We start from the raw sequence: 19,701 nt of genomic DNA on the forward strand, positions 1-19,701 counted from the left end.
GCTTCTGTTTTTACTCAACACTTTTTTGTTTGTTGCTGACTAACTAAAAGTCTCAGAGTTTTCTACTCAAGCTATCTCTGAACTGTGATTCTCCAGATCTCAGTCTCCAGAGCAGATGGGATTATAGGCCAGGGCCATGGGTGCCCAGCTTATTATTATTTTTTATTCAGCTTTTTGTTAGTATGTAATACATGCCTGGTAACCACTGGGCACAAGGACTACAAGACAATGGAGCCAGGCTGGTCCAGTGGGTGTGGTGCAACAATGATCTCTGTAGCTTTGAGTGATGCACAGTTTACGTTACTGTTCTTGAGGAGGAAGTAATTTTATAAGCAAATAGGAATTTGCTCCGTTGAGTCTCACGGTTTTTTTTCCCCCAGTGGTTATATAAGATTTAGGCAAATTAGAAGGATGTAGATAACTGTATTATGTATTGGCCTCTGGCCTACACATCAGCTAGGTGTTGTCAATGAAAAAAGGGAATGTTGGAGCAGGGAACAGAACCCAGTGGTCTCTAAATGCTGTAATTGCAGTTTGTGTCCTGGTGGAAGCCTGTGGCTGTTTTAAGGAGTGATTTCCAGAGAGCCTCAGGACACTGTCACTCACCATGATTGGTTTCGGCTCCACCTCTGTCCCTCCTGCCACACTGAATCCCAGTCCTGAGCCTTCTTTTTTATTCAAGACTACAAAGAAAATATCTTCTTTGTCCTGAAGAAGAGAAATAGAACAACAAGAAAAAAAATGAAGTTTCTTATGCTGGGAGTGAGAAGAGCTGGCTTACATCCTCTCCTAGGTGCTTGATGAGGAGCACAGGATTGTCAGCTGTCGCAGAAGTGTGGGAGGAGTCTCTGGCTCAGGTCTGCAAGGTGAACAGGAACAGGGACAGCACCAAGGACCTGTTAAAAATCCCTAAGCCTCCCAAGATCTATTTGTGGCAGCGGACTCATTCTTCCCTCAGCTGACCAGAGCACATTATTTTACAGGAGAATTCTTTCTCCTGTAGTTCTGTAAGCCTTCTGTTGAGTGAAGTCAGTTTCTTTTTTCTTTTTTTGCCAGTGGTGGGGCCTGAACTCTGGGCCTGGGCGCTGTCCCTCAGCTCTTCAGCTCAAGGCTAGCGCTCTACAACTTGAGCCACAGCACCACTTCTGGCTTTTTTTCTGCTTATGTGGTGCTGAGGAATTGAACTCAGGGCCTCATGCATGCAAGGCAAACACTCTACCACTGAGCCACCTTCCCAGCCCTGAGTGAAGTCAGTTTCATTAGCCATACTGCTTTATACACCCCACTTCTCTTGGGCAGGTGATTCATCAAATATGAAGTATGTGAAAACTAATGGTAAGCTTATACTGGAAAAACAACATACCAAGACTAGAGCATTCTTAGAAATATCCTAGAGAGAAGTAACAGCAGAGTGTTTTAAGCATCAATCACAAAGTATCTTAGAATAAAAGAATTAGCTGGGCTATTCTGACTTTTGACTTCTTTTGTCCATATATATGATTCAACTATGTATTATATATACACATATATGTATGGTGGTTCTGGGGTTGAACTCAGGCTTTGCATTTTCTAGGCAAGTACTCTACCACTTGAGCCATATCCCCAGTTCATTTTTGCTTCAGTTATTTCTCAGACAAGGTGGTGTGGTTTTGCCTGGGGTGGCCACCCGTGTAACCTGTAATCACAGGCCTGGTTTATTGACCGAAATGAGGGCCTCACTGTCTTTTTGCTCTGGTTCGCCTTTAATCACGATCCTCCTTATTTCCTTCTCCCTACTAACTGGAATTAGAGGCATGAGCCACTGCAGCTGACACATCAGCTGAGCATTTTAAAGCAAGGAACTGTGAGCTTCCACATGAAGTGACTGACAGTCCCTCACATGGCAATGGAAGATTATAATAAAGATTGTCAGAATAAATAATAAAGATTGTCTTGTTAAGACAAAACAGAGGGAAAACCCACCCCTGTTTCTGCAGGGAAGGGAGTTCAGCATATGAAAGTGTTTAGTCCTAAACCAGGTGCCGGTGGCTCAGGCCTGTAATCTTAGCTACTTAGGAGGCTGAGATCTGAAGATCGTGGTTTGAAGCCAATCCGGGCAGAAATGTCCGTGAGACTCCTATCTCCCATTAACCACTAGAAAACCAGAAGTGGTGCTGTAGCTCAAGTGAAGAACTGAGGGACAGCACCCCGGCCCGGAGTTCAAACCCCAGGACTGACAAAAAAAGAAAAAAAAAGTGTTTAGTTCTGTAAGTTACAGGACTTTACAAAGCTCTAGATATGAGGTGTGCTTTCCTTTTGTTATTCACCGTCACATCTGGTCTTTATAAAGTTCTTATTTGTAATGAGCATTTTACACCTCCTCTAAAGAGTTCATCCAAACCAAAGCCCCCCGTGTGGACAGACTTTCCTCCGGATAGGATGATGCCACCAGGGGCATCTCCAGCCATCCCTGTGCGAGGCTCAGCCACAAGTTGGGCAGGACTGGGCTTTCCCAGAAACAGGACCTTCCTGCAGCCTCTGGGAAGTGAGATTTCATGCTACACCACGAACACATCTCAGACCTTTAGATGTTTATCGAGTAAACAGAATATTAGAAGATGGGAAAGTTTTGTTTTTGGGGTGTTTGGGGAAACATGTGCTAGCAACTGACCGGGTCAGCTGTTTGACAGCTTGGCAGGGCACAGGGGAGCCGGAAGTACAGTCAGCACGCTCCCCAGGGCTGTGCTGTGGCCAGAAAAACCTGGGTGCGCTCATCGTTCACCACCACAAAAAGAAGGCTGGGGGGCAGTCAGGCTGTGCAGTTCTGTTTTTAGCATCTGCAAGCTAGACTCATTGGAAAGAAAAAGTGGGGCAGAAGCAAGGTGCTGCTATAAAGATGGCAGGAAGGGGGGGGTGGTTGGGGTTGAATCAGGAAGCGGAAAAGCAAGCTGCGTTCTGGTGGGAGCCAGGAGGAGCTACAACATCCAACTGCACCCCCCCCCCCCCGGGGAATACCAAACCTCCAAGCCTCCCCTGGGTGAGGGAGGCCCAGAGCGGCCCCTAAGCGCAGCACTTGGCATCTTGGCTACATAAAAACATCGCCACTTTGTACCTAGTTCCTGAGAACGTCTATCACCTCCGGAGGTTGCTTGAGACTTTCTAGTTTTCTCCATCTGCATGTTAGGCAATACTGTCACACATTTGGAGCAAAGGGGCCTGGTAGTATGGCAGCCCCACACACCAGAATTCTCTCAGGAAATGTTTATTGTATGGAAGAAACAGGAGGAGGGAGGAAGGCGATGGAATAGCACCTTTTACAGAGAGTGCTTTGTTGTTGTTGTCCAGAACAAAGATTTGAACCCAGGACTTCAGCTTGCTAGGGTATCACTAGACTACTGCAGCCATGTCCCCAGCACTTGAGCTGGAACCAGTGGGCCTGGGATCAGAAGGGAGTGAAAGCTAAAGGATCTCAGTCTCCTTTATTCTCCCCTACATCCTCAAACTCTGGCCAACTTAGTAGATTCTAAGACTGCGCCTGAGAAACCCTGACTATCACCTTGAGGGTAATTTCTGGAATACTGCCCATGGATGATGTTAGTCACCCAAGATGTATTAGTAAGGAATACCGGTTTTATTTTTTTTTCTATGTCCATCTGCTGTGGTTTAGATCTCTATGAATGTTCCTGAGAAATGATCTTCAGAGAAACTCCAGCTATGAGTTGTGCTTTCCTTTTGTTATTCACCATCACATATGGTTTTTATAAAGTTCTTATTTGTAATTACTAATAAGCTTTGTCTTGTACCCTGGGCTTTAAGAGCTCTTTTTTTTTAAAGCCATTATACGCATTATTATCCATTTGTAAAACTACTTTTTATAAACAATGTCCATTTCTCTGTTACAGTGTTTCATTATCACTATGATAGAACATTCTTAAAAATTAACAGCAGGCCGGGTGCTGGTGGCTCACACCCGATAATCCTAGCTATTCAGAAGGCTGAGATCTGAGGATGGTTCAAAGCCAGCCTGGGCGGGAAAGTCTGTGAGACAGACTTGAATTCTGGGCTTGGGTGCTGTCCTTGCCAGTGCCCTACCGCTTGAGCCACAGCACCACTTCTGGTTTTCTGGTGGTTAATTATTGGAGATGAGTCTTATGGACTTTCCTGCCCAGGCTGGCTTTGAATCTTGATCCTCACATCTCAGCCTCCTGAGTAGCTAGGATTACAGGCGTGAGCCACTGGTGCCTGGCTAAAATTACTGCGTTTTTTACTCCACCTATCATGGCTCCTTTTTTGAAAAAAAATTTTTTTTTGGTTCCTTGAATCATGAAGTTAAAGATGCTCTCATGAAAAAACAATTGGGTAAGGAGCTCTTATCAATCCCAGAGCATCAGTTCATGGAACTCTTTCTCCACTAGGTGGCCCTCCTCACTAGCTGATACCTTCTTAAGTAGACGGGTGTACTTGTTCCTTCACCAACGTTTCTTCTGCTCAGAGGACACTCTGTAGACAAACTCCAAACAGGGAGGTGGGAAGGAAGGATGGGGACTAGATGCTATTGGGGATTAAAATGTTAGTGACATTAACTAAAATCGACATGGCAACGTCTAGTTTCTGAAGCCAGCGGGCAGTACCCAAAGCTGCATTTGAGCCAGAGCTATAAAAACCCCATCCCACGGCAGCCTTCCAGGGTGTGGGGAGCACACGCTCTCAATGGCCGAGCTGCTGGGCGGCACCTGGAGCCAGTACTGCCAGCGCTGCCTCCTCTTCCTGGGTTTTCCACGTTTCACTCACCTCTGATTGTGCTTTCGCTTCCTGAATGAGATTTGGGATGGTGGATGTGGACCCCACTGCCGATAAAACCGCCTGCAATCTCTGCTGGTCTCCCTCGGAGGTGAGAAGTTGATCCAAACTAAATAACAAACACATTTGAAGACTATGAAAGAGAAAAGTTATTGCTCCATTTTATAAGGATGTATTTATATTTCTGATCGTGCTTTCTATGGGGCCTAACTCATTTCCAACATGGAAGAACCCTGTGTACCCAACAGAATGCCTTTCTCTCATGGCGGTAGTCATAAGGATCTTTACAAGGCCAGCATGGGAGTCTAACACACATTTCCAACAGAGCACTTCCAGTGTATTGAGAAGTAGTAGATAGGCTCAAGACGTGTGTGTGTGTGTGTGTGTGTGTGTGTGTGTGCGTGTGTGTGTGTGTGTGTGTGTACACGCCAGTCTTGAGGCCTGCTTCCCACAAGGCTAGCACTCTCTGACTTAAGCCACCATGCAATGTCCTGGTTTCTTTTGTTTTTGGTGGAGATAAGAGTCGAATGGACTCTGGTCTGGTCTGGCTTTGAACTGCAATACTCAGATCTCGGTGTCTTGAGTAGTTAGGATTACAGAAGTGAAACATCTCAAGTATTCTAGAAATCCCCTCATTTAACGCTGGTCATTTTCAAAGGCCCATGCTCTTCTGAGAGACAATCTCCTCCTCTTCCTTTCCACCTCCCTTGTTCATGCTGAATGCCCCGTCCTGTAGAAGGTGCTCCTCAGAGCCACATATTGGCAAGCTTTTCCCTGCCTGGCATTTTCGTCCTTACAGTCATGATACTGAAAACAAGAGGGAGCTAAATGCAATGTGGTATCTGGGTTGAACCCTGGAGTTTCTACTGCTACTGATAACATTATTAGAATGCATTCAGCAAGATCTGAACAGGCTATAGTTTAGTTGACAGGATGGTGCAACATTAATTTCTTCCTTTCGGCAAATGGGCCTTTGTTACAGCAGGTGATCACGTTAGGCTGATAATGTTAGGTGATAATGTTACAGCTTGAGAGCGATGTGGGAGGTCTTGGTACTACGGTTCTCACTTTTCTGAGCCTAAAGCAGCTACAAAACAAAGCAAGCTGATTTGACATACAAGGGGAGGCAGATGCTTACCTAACTGACCAGCTTTTTCCCAGCGACAGGTCCTGGCCGGGCTCCCTTCCTTCACTGGCCACAGGAGGCGCTGTGGCCGCGCTGGAAGTTGGGCAGCTTCTTGCTGGGCAGGTGGTGATAGCTGATGCATTGAGGCCCGTCAGGCCTCCTGGAGGGAAGCCAGCCTTGGAGCCCAGAGATCTCCTAGGGACGATCTCCAGCTGGGTTCGGAAGAGCACGGCAGTGGGTCCTGTGGAGTAGTCTTCGCCACTGCAGAGCTTGTCCAGGTCAGGCATGCTTAAGGCTCGTAGCTCCTGCAGCTTTGAGCGGGACACAGGCGAGGGCTGCATGTGGCGCACCGAGGACTTGTTCCTCTTGACCGGAGAGGCCGGCGTCACCGTCGGGGTGGGGATTCCCGAAGGAACGTGTGATCTCTTTGAGTTGGAATCAGGGCCCTTGTGACTGGTCTCGGGCACCGTCGGCCTGGGGATGATCAGCGTCATGCTGGACGGGGACTTGGTCATTTGTGGGACAAGGGTGCCGGCTTCACTCTGGGTTTCACTGCACGAACTCAAGCTGCGTCTCAGCGACCTTGCTGCTGTGTCACTGGGGTAGCCCGGGTTCCCCGAAGCCATACTTCCAGATGACCGCCTGCTAATGGGAGGCTTGGAGCTTACAGATAAGAACGAGGATGCCCCAGATTTGGCGATGGACCGATCAGAATTGGCCAAGTTCTCAAAAGACTTGATCCTCTGCTTCACAGAGAAAAATGAGGTAGATTCGTGGGGCCAGTTCTGCTCGTAGTAGTAATGCCGCCTGGTGACTTTGATTTTGTCTGTGACGGCGGTGACGTCCCCTGGGTCCGTCGCTGGGAGGGCCCTTGTGTCCTGTAGAGGCTTCGCACCGTACACACCCTGTCCGTTAGCCAGGCCAAGAATACAGCCTTTGGGAGCCTTTGTTTCGCTGATCATGGAGACCTGGCTCTCCTGAGGGGGGTGGCTGGGGCTGTGGGAGGGTGCATTCTCCCGTCCAAAGTGACTTGAGAACTGGGCTGGCATGGAGTAAGTCCGGGTGGCTGGCCGTGGTGCAAAGCAGGGGTGCTCTTCCCCATCAGGGCCTGTCACCGTGCCGTTCTTGGATGTCCTGAGGGAGTCTGATGTCTGGCTCGAACCCCTTTGTGTGGAATCTGTCTTTCTAGCAGGCAGTTGTGGGGAGGAGGTCAGTTTGGCCATGCTGATGGACCGTCGCATATCCTGCTGGCCTTGGGGAGCCTGGGGCATGAGGGAGGATGGATAATTGGGGGACAGTGATGCCACTGATGGGTGGGATCTGATCTCACTCTTCTCCTGACAGTTGCTCTGGGCCAAGACCCCTCCCTGTCTGCCACCTTCTGCTGGCTTGTCACCACGCAAGTTCTTCGGCATCCTTTCAGAAGAAACGTCCACGATTTTGAGCTGGTTCGTTCTTTCCAAGGGTTCACCGGCAACTCTTTGGCTTTCTTTACCATGGGCCCCTGTCAGTTGGGTCTCTTCTAACGTGGCGTCTGCTCGGCTGGGCGTGCGCTGCTCATGCGTCGCACTGTGCCTTGATGCTGTGGGACTCATGGGCCCTGCGTCAGCCCGGCGAGCTCGGCCCTCCGGTCCACACCTAGGGGACCTGGGAGTCGGTGGGTAGCCTCGGTCAGATTCTGCGTGGACAGCCGCGTGGAACCTACTGCATGAACCGTGTGTGGGCAGGGACTTGGGGGAGGTCAGGGGTGACGTGGATGTCCTGATGCTGGTATCTGACAAGGAGGGCTTCAGTGACCCACAGACTGCTGCGAGCGGCCTGCAATCCAGTACGCACTGGGGGGACGTAGGGCTGTCCCCAGAGCTACTGTCAGGTTCCTCATGGTCAGCTGCGTGGTACTGGTGGGATACCACCTTATAGAGCATTTTTTGGGAGGCCTGGGGTGACGTCAGGGATTTCCTGTGGTCTGTCCCACTGACCTTTGCAGAATTTGTAGGCGGGACCTCGGAGCCAACTTTGCTTTTGCTTTTGCTGCTCAGTTTCTTCAGCTTAGGGCCACACTTGGGTTTCTGACCATTGCTGACGGGTGTTTCCACGGAGCTCTTTTTAGAGGTGTCTTTATTTTCTAGATTCATTTTCAGTAGAGGGGGGCTGTTGGGGATGGCCACCCCCTTTTTGTGGCTTGAATTCAGTGTCTGAATTTTGGAGTCAGGACTTCTGGCTGACACTGTGCTGTGTTCCTTCTCGGTTTTGCTCTGCAGTTGGTTATTTTTATTGATTTCTTTAAACCAGGCCATGATAGGCCTCCTGGAGATGGTTTTGGGTTTCTGTAGCAAGTCTCCCAGGTCCTGGCTTTCTGAGAGGTGGAGGTTGGCCACAGTGGACCCTGCATTCTTAGTGGCCTGCCCACGGAAGGCGCACATGGGGTCACTTGCATTGGCATTTGTTTCTTGTTTCTTTGGAGTATCATCTTCCAGTGGGTCCTGTCCTAAACCATTTACCATGTCAGGGTTGCTGAGGCTGACTGGCGGGGGATGATGAGATCTGGTAATGCCCAAAGTCTGGCTGTGCACCCCAGCAGAGCCAACACTAGTAGTGGCCTCTGCTTCTCCTGTGTACAATGGCCTGAGGTGCTGTGAACCACATGTGTCGGTGTGAGTTTCAGGCTCCAGAGAGCTCTGATGGACGATTGAGAATGTCTGGGGCGTGTTTGGGATGCAAGGGTGTGAGCCTCTTAGCAGGAAGCAGGCTGTCTCGCAGGGCTTCTCCACAGATTCACTCAGAGCGCTGTGTTTCAATGGCAGAACCGTGGCTAGCGCTGGGCAGGGCAGAGCCTGGCCGAGAGGCTGGGTTGGGTTTATCCCCCTGGGTGTGTTGGGGCAACCACTGGTGGAACAGATTTCGATATGCTCCTCCTCTGACTCCGTAGTATCTTCCTTGTGAGGAGAGCCGGGTGGACGGGGTGGCGGGCAGCTGTTTCTGGCGGCCGTTTGAGGGGCTTCTTCTGCAAGAGACTCGGGGTCGGAGGAGGAGTCCTCCGCACCGCCGTACATGGAGAGTGACCGCTCTGTGTTGCTCCCCGTGCCCGACAGGGGGGCACTGTCTTCCTGAAAACTGCTCAGATTCCTCGAGTAGTTGCTCAGAGAGGTTTTGTTCACAGCAAAATGTTTGTCAGGATGAATGGAGTCCAAGATGGAAGGCTGGGGGGTCCACTGTGCCGGTGGGGCTGTGTCCACAGCACAGGCCTGCCTGGGAAGGGGTGTGGGGTCCCTGGCCACTGCCGGGGCCTCATGGGCACTGCCCCCTCCGTTTCCTGCTGCCCGCTGGGCCTGAGAACTGCCCTCCAGACCCCGGCAGACCCCTGCCCAAGCATGCTCTGACTCCTCGATGAAGCTGTCGATGTCTGTCACAGAGCTGTCTCCGCACCCAGACGGGCAGCAGTGCCAGGATACACCGCCACACACGTCTCTGGTCCTGTCTGTGGAGGCTGTCGGGGAAGTGCTGGCCTGTGGTGTCCTTGCAGACACAGCGCCTGTGTCCTCTAGCACGGTGATCTCCTGGGGGCTTCTAGTGGCCCGGACTCCTGGCTTTTCCTGGGTCTTGCTATGGCTCCCTGGAGTTCCTTGACTCCTCCCCTGGAATGGGAGGGGGTCCTGGGGCTGGATGACACTGGCTGGCGTGACCTCCTCCGTGCGCTGGCCTGCTCCCCTGGGCATGGTGGCCTCCCCCTCAGTGGTGTGGGATGAGCTGGCTCCAGGTCTTGCCCAAGTCCTGCCCAAGTCAGGGGAATCTGGTGCCTTCTTCTCCTGGGCCATGGTGCCCTCGAGGGTGAGACTCGCTGCAGATCCGTCCTGGACCTTGGGCTCCACTATCCTGGGAGGTGCGGGCTGGCTGGGACTCAGGGGCCGGCCGCCGGGCTCAGGCCCTGCGGAGGTCTCACTGCCATCAGGATGTGTGGTCCCCTTTCTTCCAGGGAAAGCGAGGAGGTCTGCTTTGCTGTCCTGTCCTGAACAGAGAGTAACGAAAGGCAAGGCAGATAAAGGGGACAATTTGAGAAACACAAGCCCTCAAGTTTTAAAAAATGTATAATCTTGTTGGGTGCCGTGTCTCATGTCTGTAATCCTAGCTATTCAGAAGGCTAAGATCTGAGGATCACAGTTTGAAGCCAATCTGGACAGGGAAGCCTGTGAGACTCTTATCTCCAATTAAACACACACACACACACACACACACACACACACACACACAAAAGCAGGAAGTGGAGCTGTGGCTCAAGTGGTAGAGCTCTAGCCTTGAGCACAAAAGTGCAGGGACAGCGTTCAGGCTCTCAGTTCAAGCCTCTGAAATGGAATGAATATGCACACACACACACACACACAGACACACAGTTCAAGCCTCTGAAATGGAGTGAATATGCACATACACACACACACACACACACACACACACACACACACACACACACACACACAGTAGTTTTTCTTTTCCAGAAAGGACATCCCACAGCCTTCATGTAGACTTTTTTGGTCTTTCTGTCCTTGTCTCTCAAATTAAAGAGCACTCATTTCTAACCAACACTACCCTGCTTTAACTAGCTAAAGTAAAGCTGGCTGTTGAAGCCTGTTCAGTTTTCAGTGAAGTACAGTTTTTAAAAGAGGCTTTCACTTCTTAGGTTTCTTTACATGGTCTGCTCTCTAAGGGCAGAAACTACAGGAAGAGGAGACTGTGGTTCTGATTCCTCACTTTGCTGTGACAAGGGAGAGCTCTCTCAGATCTCTTATCCAGCATCTGGGGGGCTCCCATGAGGGGTTTAGCCGCAGGCTCTACAATGTTGAGTGATTCACTATACTGTAAAACAGTTTCTGCTTCACACTTAACAGATTAACTCCTTTTTTAGATAACGTCTCACTATGAATCCCACGCTGGCCCGGAACGCCCATCTTCCTGAGTGCTGGGATTACAGGCATGCACAACCATATCCACTAAGGGGTTTCCTTTCTAGCTAAGGAGATGAGGCCAAGACGGAGAGATACGCAGGCGGCATCCATGGGTGCATGGAGCTTTAACTGTGTTTCGACTAGGCTGGAGGAGTGGGAGAGATGGGAGGCTGGGATTTTCCAGTGAGTGATGAGTGGGGGCAGTGGGAGCTGAATGGGACTCTTGGGGGGACGGTTTGTGTCAGAGAAGAGAAAAACGATGAGGAAGACCACAAGAATGAAATCAGAGGCGCTGAAAGCTCAGAAGTGGTAAGGACAGGGGACAGTGGGAGATAGAGTGACCCATGGAATGGGCCCACCGTTGTCTTCAGAAAGCCCTGCATACCCTCAGGCTCCTGGGCCTACCCCTGGCACACAGCACCTAAGAGGGCAGAAGGCATAAAAACCAATGCCAGGTCAGCCATGTCCTTAGGGTCTGAGAGCAGAGCATCGAGTGTGGCCAGGATGGCGTGCTCTTGTTTTGACATGAGTCCTACCCCAAATGTCACGTCCATCCCTTCTCTCTCACGTAATGGCATCGTAATGTCCTGCACCTTTTCCTTCTGGAGTTCTCTGTCCATATTTAAGAACTGTTAGGACTCAGCCGGGCGCTGGTGGCTCACGCCTGTAATCCTAGCTACTCAGGAGGCTGAGATCTGAGGATCACGGTTCAAAGCCAGCCAGGGCAGGAGAGACCGTGAGACTCCTATCTCCAATAAACCACCAGAAAACCAGAAGTGGCGCTGTGGCTCAAGTGGTAGAGCGCTGGCCTTGAGCTGAAGAGCTGAGGGACAGTGCCCGGGCCCAGAGTTCAAGCCTCACGGCCTACCAAAAAAAAAGAACTGTTAGGACTTAGCCCCATGCTGAGAGGCGTTCCAGTAATGCAGGGTCAGGACCATACTGAGAGTTTTCTGCAATTCTTTTTCTTCCCCGCATCGGGCACAGAGCTGGTGAGATCTCCGTGTGGGTCGGGCAAGGGATGGGGAAGAGATGCCCCAGGTCACCATTGGGAGGGGGTGGAGCCAGGAGTTACCCACAGCCCATGCTCTAAGCAAACCGGAACTTGGTGGCTCATGTGCCCAGAGTGCAAGGCGATAGATAGGGCTGGGCCTGGCAAGCATCTGCTCAAGCCAGGTTGATGGTCTCCTTTGCTCCGCCTTTCCTGAGTCCCCTGTCCTGCTTCTGCTTGCCCAGGGAAAGAGACAAAGAGAGAAAGTGGGCCCCAGGCCAACTACAGTACTGCCCTTGCCCGCCCTGGTATGGCCGGACGCTGCCTGTAGCCCTGGGGCCCCTTGCCCTCCCCACTGCGTGTCAGGGCTGTGCGGGGACCCTGCTGTGAGCTTCCAAGCCAAGCACTTGCTGAAAGGTGATGCCAAGGCTGTCTCATGTAACTTCACCTCCTTCAAATGAACTCTTGGATGATACATGCTTTGCAGCGAGTCAGACTCCTAACAAGACTTACCTGCTCGAATGTGTGCAGTGAGGGGGTCTGAAACCAAAACCTGTTTTCAATCCCCTCTTCTGTCTCATATATTATATACTATATCTAGGATATATTATATGCATAGTGTCTTATACATACATAATATATAATAAAATATATTACGAATTGTATATAATTATGTTATTATTCTTAGTAGTAGTAGTGCTGAAATCAAGGCTTGAACTCAAGGCTTCATGCTCTTGATAGAGGTTTTTTGTTCATACTTGGTGCTCTACCACTGGAGTCATGCCTCAAATCTAGCTCTTCTGCTCTTAAACTGGGGACAGACTCATAGACTTTTCTGCAAAGGTCGGCTTTGAACCCCGATTCTCATGTCTCAGCCTCAGCCTCCTGAGTAGCCAGGATTATAGGTGTGAGCCAATGGCTTCTGAGCTTACATTCTAAGCATGTGTGTCTTTCATTACAGGACTGTTTAAAATATTGTTGGGCCTGCACCCCTTGGACAACCACTGGAGAAGTCAGACATCTGCACCCGGCTAGGGTGCTGTACACTCTTGTGTGAAACAGCAGGTTCATCTTTGTTCCTTTTTTGGTACTAGTACTGGGCCTTGAACTCAAAGCCTGGGGCTATTGCTTAACTTTTTCTGCTCAATGTTGGGTTTTTACCTCAAGGCTGTACTCCACCACTTGAGCCACATACACCTACACTTCCGTCATTATGCTGGTTAACTGGAGAGTCTCTTGGATTTGTCTGTTCAGGCTGGGTTCAAAACATGATCTTCAGGAGTCAGCCTCCTGTGTAGCTAGGATTATAGGCTTGAGCCACTGGTGCTCAACCTCATTGACTTCTGACTCATGAGGTCCCCATGAGATGGGCAGTCTAGGACTTGAGTGAGTTGCCCAGTTACTGCCGTGGTCAAAGTTTAAAACTCAGATCTGAATCCAGGCAGCCTATAGATGGTACCCCTGGCACCTCAAGACATGCTCAAGGGCTGGGAATGTGGCCTAGTATAAAGTGCTTGCCTAGCATGCATGAAGTCCTGGGTTCGATTCCTCAGTACCATATAAACAGAAAAAGCTGGAAGTGGTGCTGTGGCTCAAGTGGTAGAGTGCTAGCCTTGAGCAAATGAAGCTCAGAGGTAGTGTCCAGGCCCTGAGTTCAAGCATCAGGACTGGAAAAAAAAAAGGCCAAATACAGTGGTTTATACCTGTAATCCTAGCTACTGAGGAGGCAGAGATCAGATCTATGTTAGGAATTAGCAGGATCATGATCCGGGCCTGCCTAGGCAAAAACAGCGAGACCTGATTTCAAAATAAGAGCAATGGAGCACCTTCCTATCAGGCAGAAGGCCCTTAGTGTGATCTCTAGTATTACCAAAAAACAAACAGACTCTTAAAATGCTTAAAGACACTGGCCTGAAAGGGATTGTTTGAGATATGACACCGATAGCTGCTTCTGTGTGACTTCAATATCTTCCTTTTAATTCAACCACTTTGCAATAAAGTCACTTTGCTAATGAGAATCACCTGCTAATGTCAGCCAGTGAGTAAACATGACTCTGAAAGATGGGCAGAAACCATGGTAATCACATCATCCCTGATGGAGGAACAAATAGCTATGGATCACAAAACACACCAGGGGACTATTTTTTCTGGAAGTAGCCATGAGAACATGGTGATGATCCCCTGGGTTTCCAAGTAATTCCTAGGACACCCCTAATAAGGGTGCCTTCCTCATTTCTTTCTACCTCCACAGTTTGCTGACCAATCAGAAAGAGGGCCTGCAATATGGGAGAATCTGCCAACAGTTGTAGGAGACCGCCCACCTCTCAGCAGTCACGGTGATGGCTAGCTATTGAGAGAAGAGTTCCCTGCCTAAGTACACATTTCAAATAATACAGATTTTCAATCTCTGTTAACAAGGTGACAAGTGACTTCATTCAGATCTTTTTGTAGTAACTGGAGATTGAAACCAGGGCCTCTCAGATGCCAAGAAAGCATGCTACCACTTAAAGCCATGCTACCAAGCCTTTAGCCTGTATTTTGTTGTTGTGATTGGGTCCCGCTATCTTTGGCCTGGGCTAGCCTCAGTTGTGACCTGCCTCTGCCTCGGTATCTGGGATTACAGGTATATACCATTTTGCTCGGCTCATTAATTCATTTTGACTTAAAAAAATCTCAATATGGACAGAATTCCTGCTGTCATCATGTCTCTTTATCTCTTATTAAGATTAAAAGTTTTCTAATATTAACCTTTTACTTTTCCTTCTGGAGGTTAAAAAAATTATTATCTTTACAAAGGTGCTGCCATTCAACAAACAGTTTATAAATATAAGTCTTGATCAATGTCACCTCTTTCAATATTCTCACTCATCCCTCCAGACCTATTCCTTCCCTTACTTTTTTTCATGTTGTAGGATATACAATGAATTCTGGACTGCATTCTCTTTTTTCTCTTCCCCTTGACCCCACCCCACCTTTTTTTTTTTTTTGGTCGATTGTGGGGCTTGAACTCTGGGCCTGGGCGCTGTCCTTCAGCTCTTCAGCTCAAGGCCAGCGGTCTACCACTTGAGCTACAACGCCACTTCCGGTTTTCTTGGTGGTTTATTGGAGATATGAGTCTCACGGTCTCTCCTGCCTGGGCTGGCTTTGAACTGCGATCCTCAGATCTCAGCCTCCTGAGTAGCTAGGATTACAGGAGTGAGCCACCAGCGCCCGGCCCACCCCACCCTTTTCAAGTACCATTTCCTGGTGTTTATGTTGTTGAACTTAGTCTCTCTAAGAAATGACACTATTTGAGTTCTCCTTTGAATCTACCATATTTCAGTTAATACATTTATATACACTTGCATACCACCCAACATATTTATTCATGTTTATGAATAAATTCTAGCTTCCACAAATGAGAGAAAAGATGCAATCTATCATTTGGGGCCTGACTTGTTTCATTTAATGTAATTTTTTAAAGTCCTTCCTTTTTTTTTTTTTTTTTTTTTGGTCATGGGGCCTGAACTCTGGGCCTGGGTGCTGTCCCTCAGCTTTTCAGCTCAAGGTTAGCACTCTACCATTTAAGCCACAGCACAACTTCCCCATTTTCTTTTTCAAATGGTACGCTATCATTCTTTCTAACAGATGAATAAAATTCCATTGTGTAGGGCTTCATGATGGAGTGCTTTCCTAGCATGTATGAAGCCCTGGGTTTGATTCCTCAGTACCACATAAACAGAAAAAGCTGGAAGTGGTCTGTGTCTCATGTGGTAGCAAAAGAAGCTCAGGGATAGTAGCCAGGCCCCGAGTTCAAGCCCTATGACTGGCAAAAAAAAAAAATCCATTGTGTGTGTGTTACATTTTCATTATCCATTTGCCTACTGAGGGGCATCTGGGCTGACTCCACACTGTTGCTGTGGTAAACAGTGCTGCAATAAGCATGGCTGTGCTGTGGCTATACTACACAGCCTCTCCAACAAATGGTACTGGGAAACTGGATATCCACATGCAGAAAAATGAAACTAGATCCTAATATATCATCTGTACCAGCATCAATTCAAAATGGATCAAAGACCTACAGGTAAGTCCTGAAGCCATGACACTATTACAGGAATGAATTGGATGAACATTAGGATTTCTTGACACAGGCAGGAACTGCATAACATCCAGAAGCACAGCAAGTCAAAGATGATAGATGGGATTGCATCAAACCCAAAACTTTCTGTAAAGCAAAGGACATAGCCAACAAACCAAGAAGACAGACTACAGGATGAGAGAAGATTTTTGCCAGCTATACATCAGACAGAATATACAGACAGCTTAAAAAACTAAACCCTCAAAGAACCAATAATCCAACTAATAAATGAACTAATAACCTAAAGACTTCTCAGAAGAAATAAAAATAAACAACAGACACATAAGAAATGCTCAAAATTCATGACCATAAAGGAAATACAAAACAAAACAATACTGAGATTCCACCTCATTCCAGAAAGGCCATTATCAAGCAAACAAATGATACTAGATGCTGGCAGGGATGCAGTAAAAGGGTACCCCGGTACACTGTAGGTGGGAATGTAAACTTGTTTAATAACTCTGGAAAGTAGTGTGGAGGTTCCTTAAAGAAACTGAACAGGTAATAATTTAGCAATTCTACTCCTGGGCATTTATCCTCCTGGAGGTTTTTGTTGCTATTTCTTTTTTTTGTTGGTCGGGTCGTGGGGCTTGACCTCTGGGGCCTGGGTGCTGTCCCTGTGTTCTTCAGCTTAAGGTGAGCACTCTACCGCTTGAGCCACAGCACCACTTCTGGTTTTCTAGTGGTTTTTATTGGAGATAAAAGTCTCACGGACTTTCCTGCCCAGGCTTGCTTTGAACTGTGATCCTCAGATCTCAGCTTCCTGAGAAGTTAGGATTATAGACATGAGCCACCGGTGCCCAGCTTGTTACTATTTCTTAATGCAATTGATTGTATATTAGCTGACAGTTGAGATTTGGAAGTGAGAAATACTATTTTTTCCTTTTTATCTTGGTATTGGGACTTGAACCCAAGACTTTGTGCTTTTGCCCAGCTTACTTGTGGCTGGTGGTCTACCACTTAAGCAACACTCCCAACCAGGCTTTTTGCTGGGTCAATTGGAGATGGAGTTTTATGGACTTTTCTGCTAGGGCTGGCTTCAGTCCTCCTAGTCTCAGCCTCCTGCACAGGTGGGATAACAGGTACAAGCCTCCAGAGCCTGGCTTGGGAAGGTCTACGTCTCCTGTCTCATCTGTAATGGGTAAATGGTACTCAGGATTACATTATCCATGTGTAATACTTAGATTAGGGTCTGCTTCTGTATCCAAAATTAACAGTAACAACAACAACAACAACAACAACAACATCTTACTAGCTGCATGGTGTTGCTCCCCCTCTGCTGCAGTTCCTGGCAGGTTCTCTGTGAGGTGTCCAGGGTCCTGGTGGGATGGAGAACTGGCTGGTCCACAGCTGGTGGAGACACGCCCATCCCCAAGAGTCAGCTTTCCTAGAGGTCCCTGGCACAAGGAGGAGGAGCAGGGACTGTGAATAGCTTTCAGGTTGTCTGCATCATACGGCACACACAGGACAGCTGGCTTGGGAAAAGCTGAATGCTCCTTAGACTAGGAGCTGGCAGATGTGGATCTGAAAACCATAGTCTTTTCAGTCTTCCCAAGCCCCCTTCTCTTAACTTTAAAATGTGGATGGTGAGGTCTTCCCAGTATCATGCATATAATTTTTATCTGATTTTTATATTTTTTTGGTGGCACTGGGGCTTGAATTCAGGGCTCCACACTCTGACTTGGTTTTTGGCTCAAGGCTGGTACTCTAGTGAGCACCTGAGCCATAGTTTAACTTCCACATGTTTGCTGGTTAATTGGAGATAAGATCTCATGAACATTTTAGCCCCTAATTGCTTTGAATCTCCATCCTCAGATCTCACCTTCCTGAGAACTAGGATTACAGGCATGAGCTATCAGCACTTGGCTTATGAATATAATTTTAAATAAATGACAGAGTAGGTATAAAAACAGCATATGAAAGACTACAGAGATGAAAGGTACTATTGTTACAATATTTCACACAGATCTCAAAGGCTATAAAATCAGTTCCTTACTTTGGTAATGAAAGAGAGGGGAAGTTGAGATAAATGAAACTGACATTGAATGTGTCAAGATTTTCCTTGGGCCTTATGTCAGTGGCTTGCTTTTTCTTACTTTGTTCTACCTAATGCATCAGAAGATTTCTAAACTTCCTAAAAAGTTAAATCAGCCAGGCACTAGTGCCTGTAATCCTAGCTACTCAGGAGGCGGGGATCTGTGGATGGTGATTCAAAGCCAAGCTGGGCAGGAAAGTCCATGAGATTCTGATGGCCAATTAACTACCAAAAAATCTGGAAGTGCAGCTGTGGCTCAAGTGGTAGAGCTCTAGCCTTGAGCACAAAAGTGCAGGGACAGCGTTCAGGCTCTCAGTTCAAGCCTCTGAAATGGAATGAATATGCACACACACACACACACACAGACACACAGTTCAAGCCTCTGAAATGGAGTGAATATGCACATACACACACACACACACACACACACACACACACACACACACACACACACACAGTAGTTTTTCTTTTCCAGAAAGGACATCCCACAGCCTTCATGTAGACTTTTTTGGTCTTTCTGTCCTTGTCTCTCAAATTAAAGAGCACTCATTTCTAACCAACACTACCCTGCTTTAACTAGCTAAAGTAAAGCTGGCTGTTGAAGCCTGTTCAGTTTTCAGTGAAGTACAGTTTTTAAAAGAGGCTTTCACTTCTTAGGTTTCTTTACATGGTCTGCTCTCTAAGGGCAGAAACTACAGGAAGAGGAGACTGTGGTTCTGATTCCTCACTTTGCTGTGACAAGGGAGAGCTCTCTCAGATCTCTTATCCAGCATCTGGGGGGCTCCCATGAGGGGTTTAGCCGCAGGCTCTACAATGTTGAGTGATTCACTATACTGTAAAACAGTTTCTGCTTCACACTTAACAGATTAACTCCTTTTTTAGATAACGTCTCACTATGAATCCCACGCTGGCCCGGAACGCCCATCTTCCTGAGTGCTGGGATTACAGGCATGCACAACCATATCCACTAAGGGGTTTCCTTTCTAGCTAAGGAGATGAGGCCAAGACGGAGAGATACGCAGGCGGCATCCATGGGTGCATGGAGCTTTAACTGTGTTTCGACTAGGCTGGAGGAGTGGGAGAGATGGGAGGCTGGGATTTTCCAGTGAGTGATGAGTGGGGGCAGTGGGAGCTGAATGGGACTCTTGGGGGGACGGTTTGTGTCAGAGAAGAGAAAAACGATGAGGAAGACCACAAGAATGAAATCAGAGGCGCTGAAAGCTCAGAAGTGGTAAGGACAGGGGACAGTGGGAGATAGAGTGACCCATGGAATGGGCCCACCGTTGTCTTCAGAAAGCCCTGCATACCCTCAGGCTCCTGGGCCTACCCCTGGCACACAGCACCTAAGAGGGCAGAAGGCATAAAAACCAATGCCAGGTCAGCCATGTCCTTAGGGTCTGAGAGCAGAGCATCGAGTGTGGCCAGGATGGCGTGCTCTTGTTTTGACATGAGTCCTACCCCAAATGTCACGTCCATCCCTTCTCTCTCACGTAATGGCATCGTAATGTCCTGCACCTTTTCCTTCTGGAGTTCTCTGTCCATATTTAAGAACTGTTAGGACTCAGCCGGGCGCTGGTGGCTCACGCCTGTAATCCTAGCTACTCAGGAGGCTGAGATCTGAGGATCACGGTTCAAAGCCAGCCAGGGCAGGAGAGACCGTGAGACTCCTATCTCCAATAAACCACCAGAAAACCAGAAGTGGCGCTGTGGCTCAAGTGG

General features: G+C 48.3%; 1 protein-coding gene across 1 annotated transcript in view; it reads right to left on the minus strand.

The window, feature by feature from the left end:
- Positions 1-19,701, minus strand: part of Pdzd2 (PDZ domain containing 2) — a 249,321-nt gene that overhangs the window by 9,674 nt on the left and 219,946 nt on the right. The window contains exons 18-21 of the mRNA XM_013018674.1: positions 17,200-17,344; positions 5,918-9,911; positions 4,771-4,888; positions 607-708 (exon numbers count right to left, since the gene is read on the minus strand). Of these exons, the coding sequence (XP_012874128.1) occupies positions 607-708; positions 4,771-4,888; positions 5,918-9,911; positions 17,200-17,344 (4,359 nt within the window). The remainder of the gene's footprint in view (positions 1-606; positions 709-4,770; positions 4,889-5,917; positions 9,912-17,199; positions 17,345-19,701) is intronic.

The sequence above is a fragment of the Dipodomys ordii genome, unplaced genomic scaffold, assembly GCF_000151885.1.
Source record: "Dipodomys ordii isolate 6190 unplaced genomic scaffold, Dord_2.0 Scaffold41, whole genome shotgun sequence".
Taxonomy (NCBI): Eukaryota; Metazoa; Chordata; class Mammalia; order Rodentia; family Heteromyidae; genus Dipodomys; species Dipodomys ordii.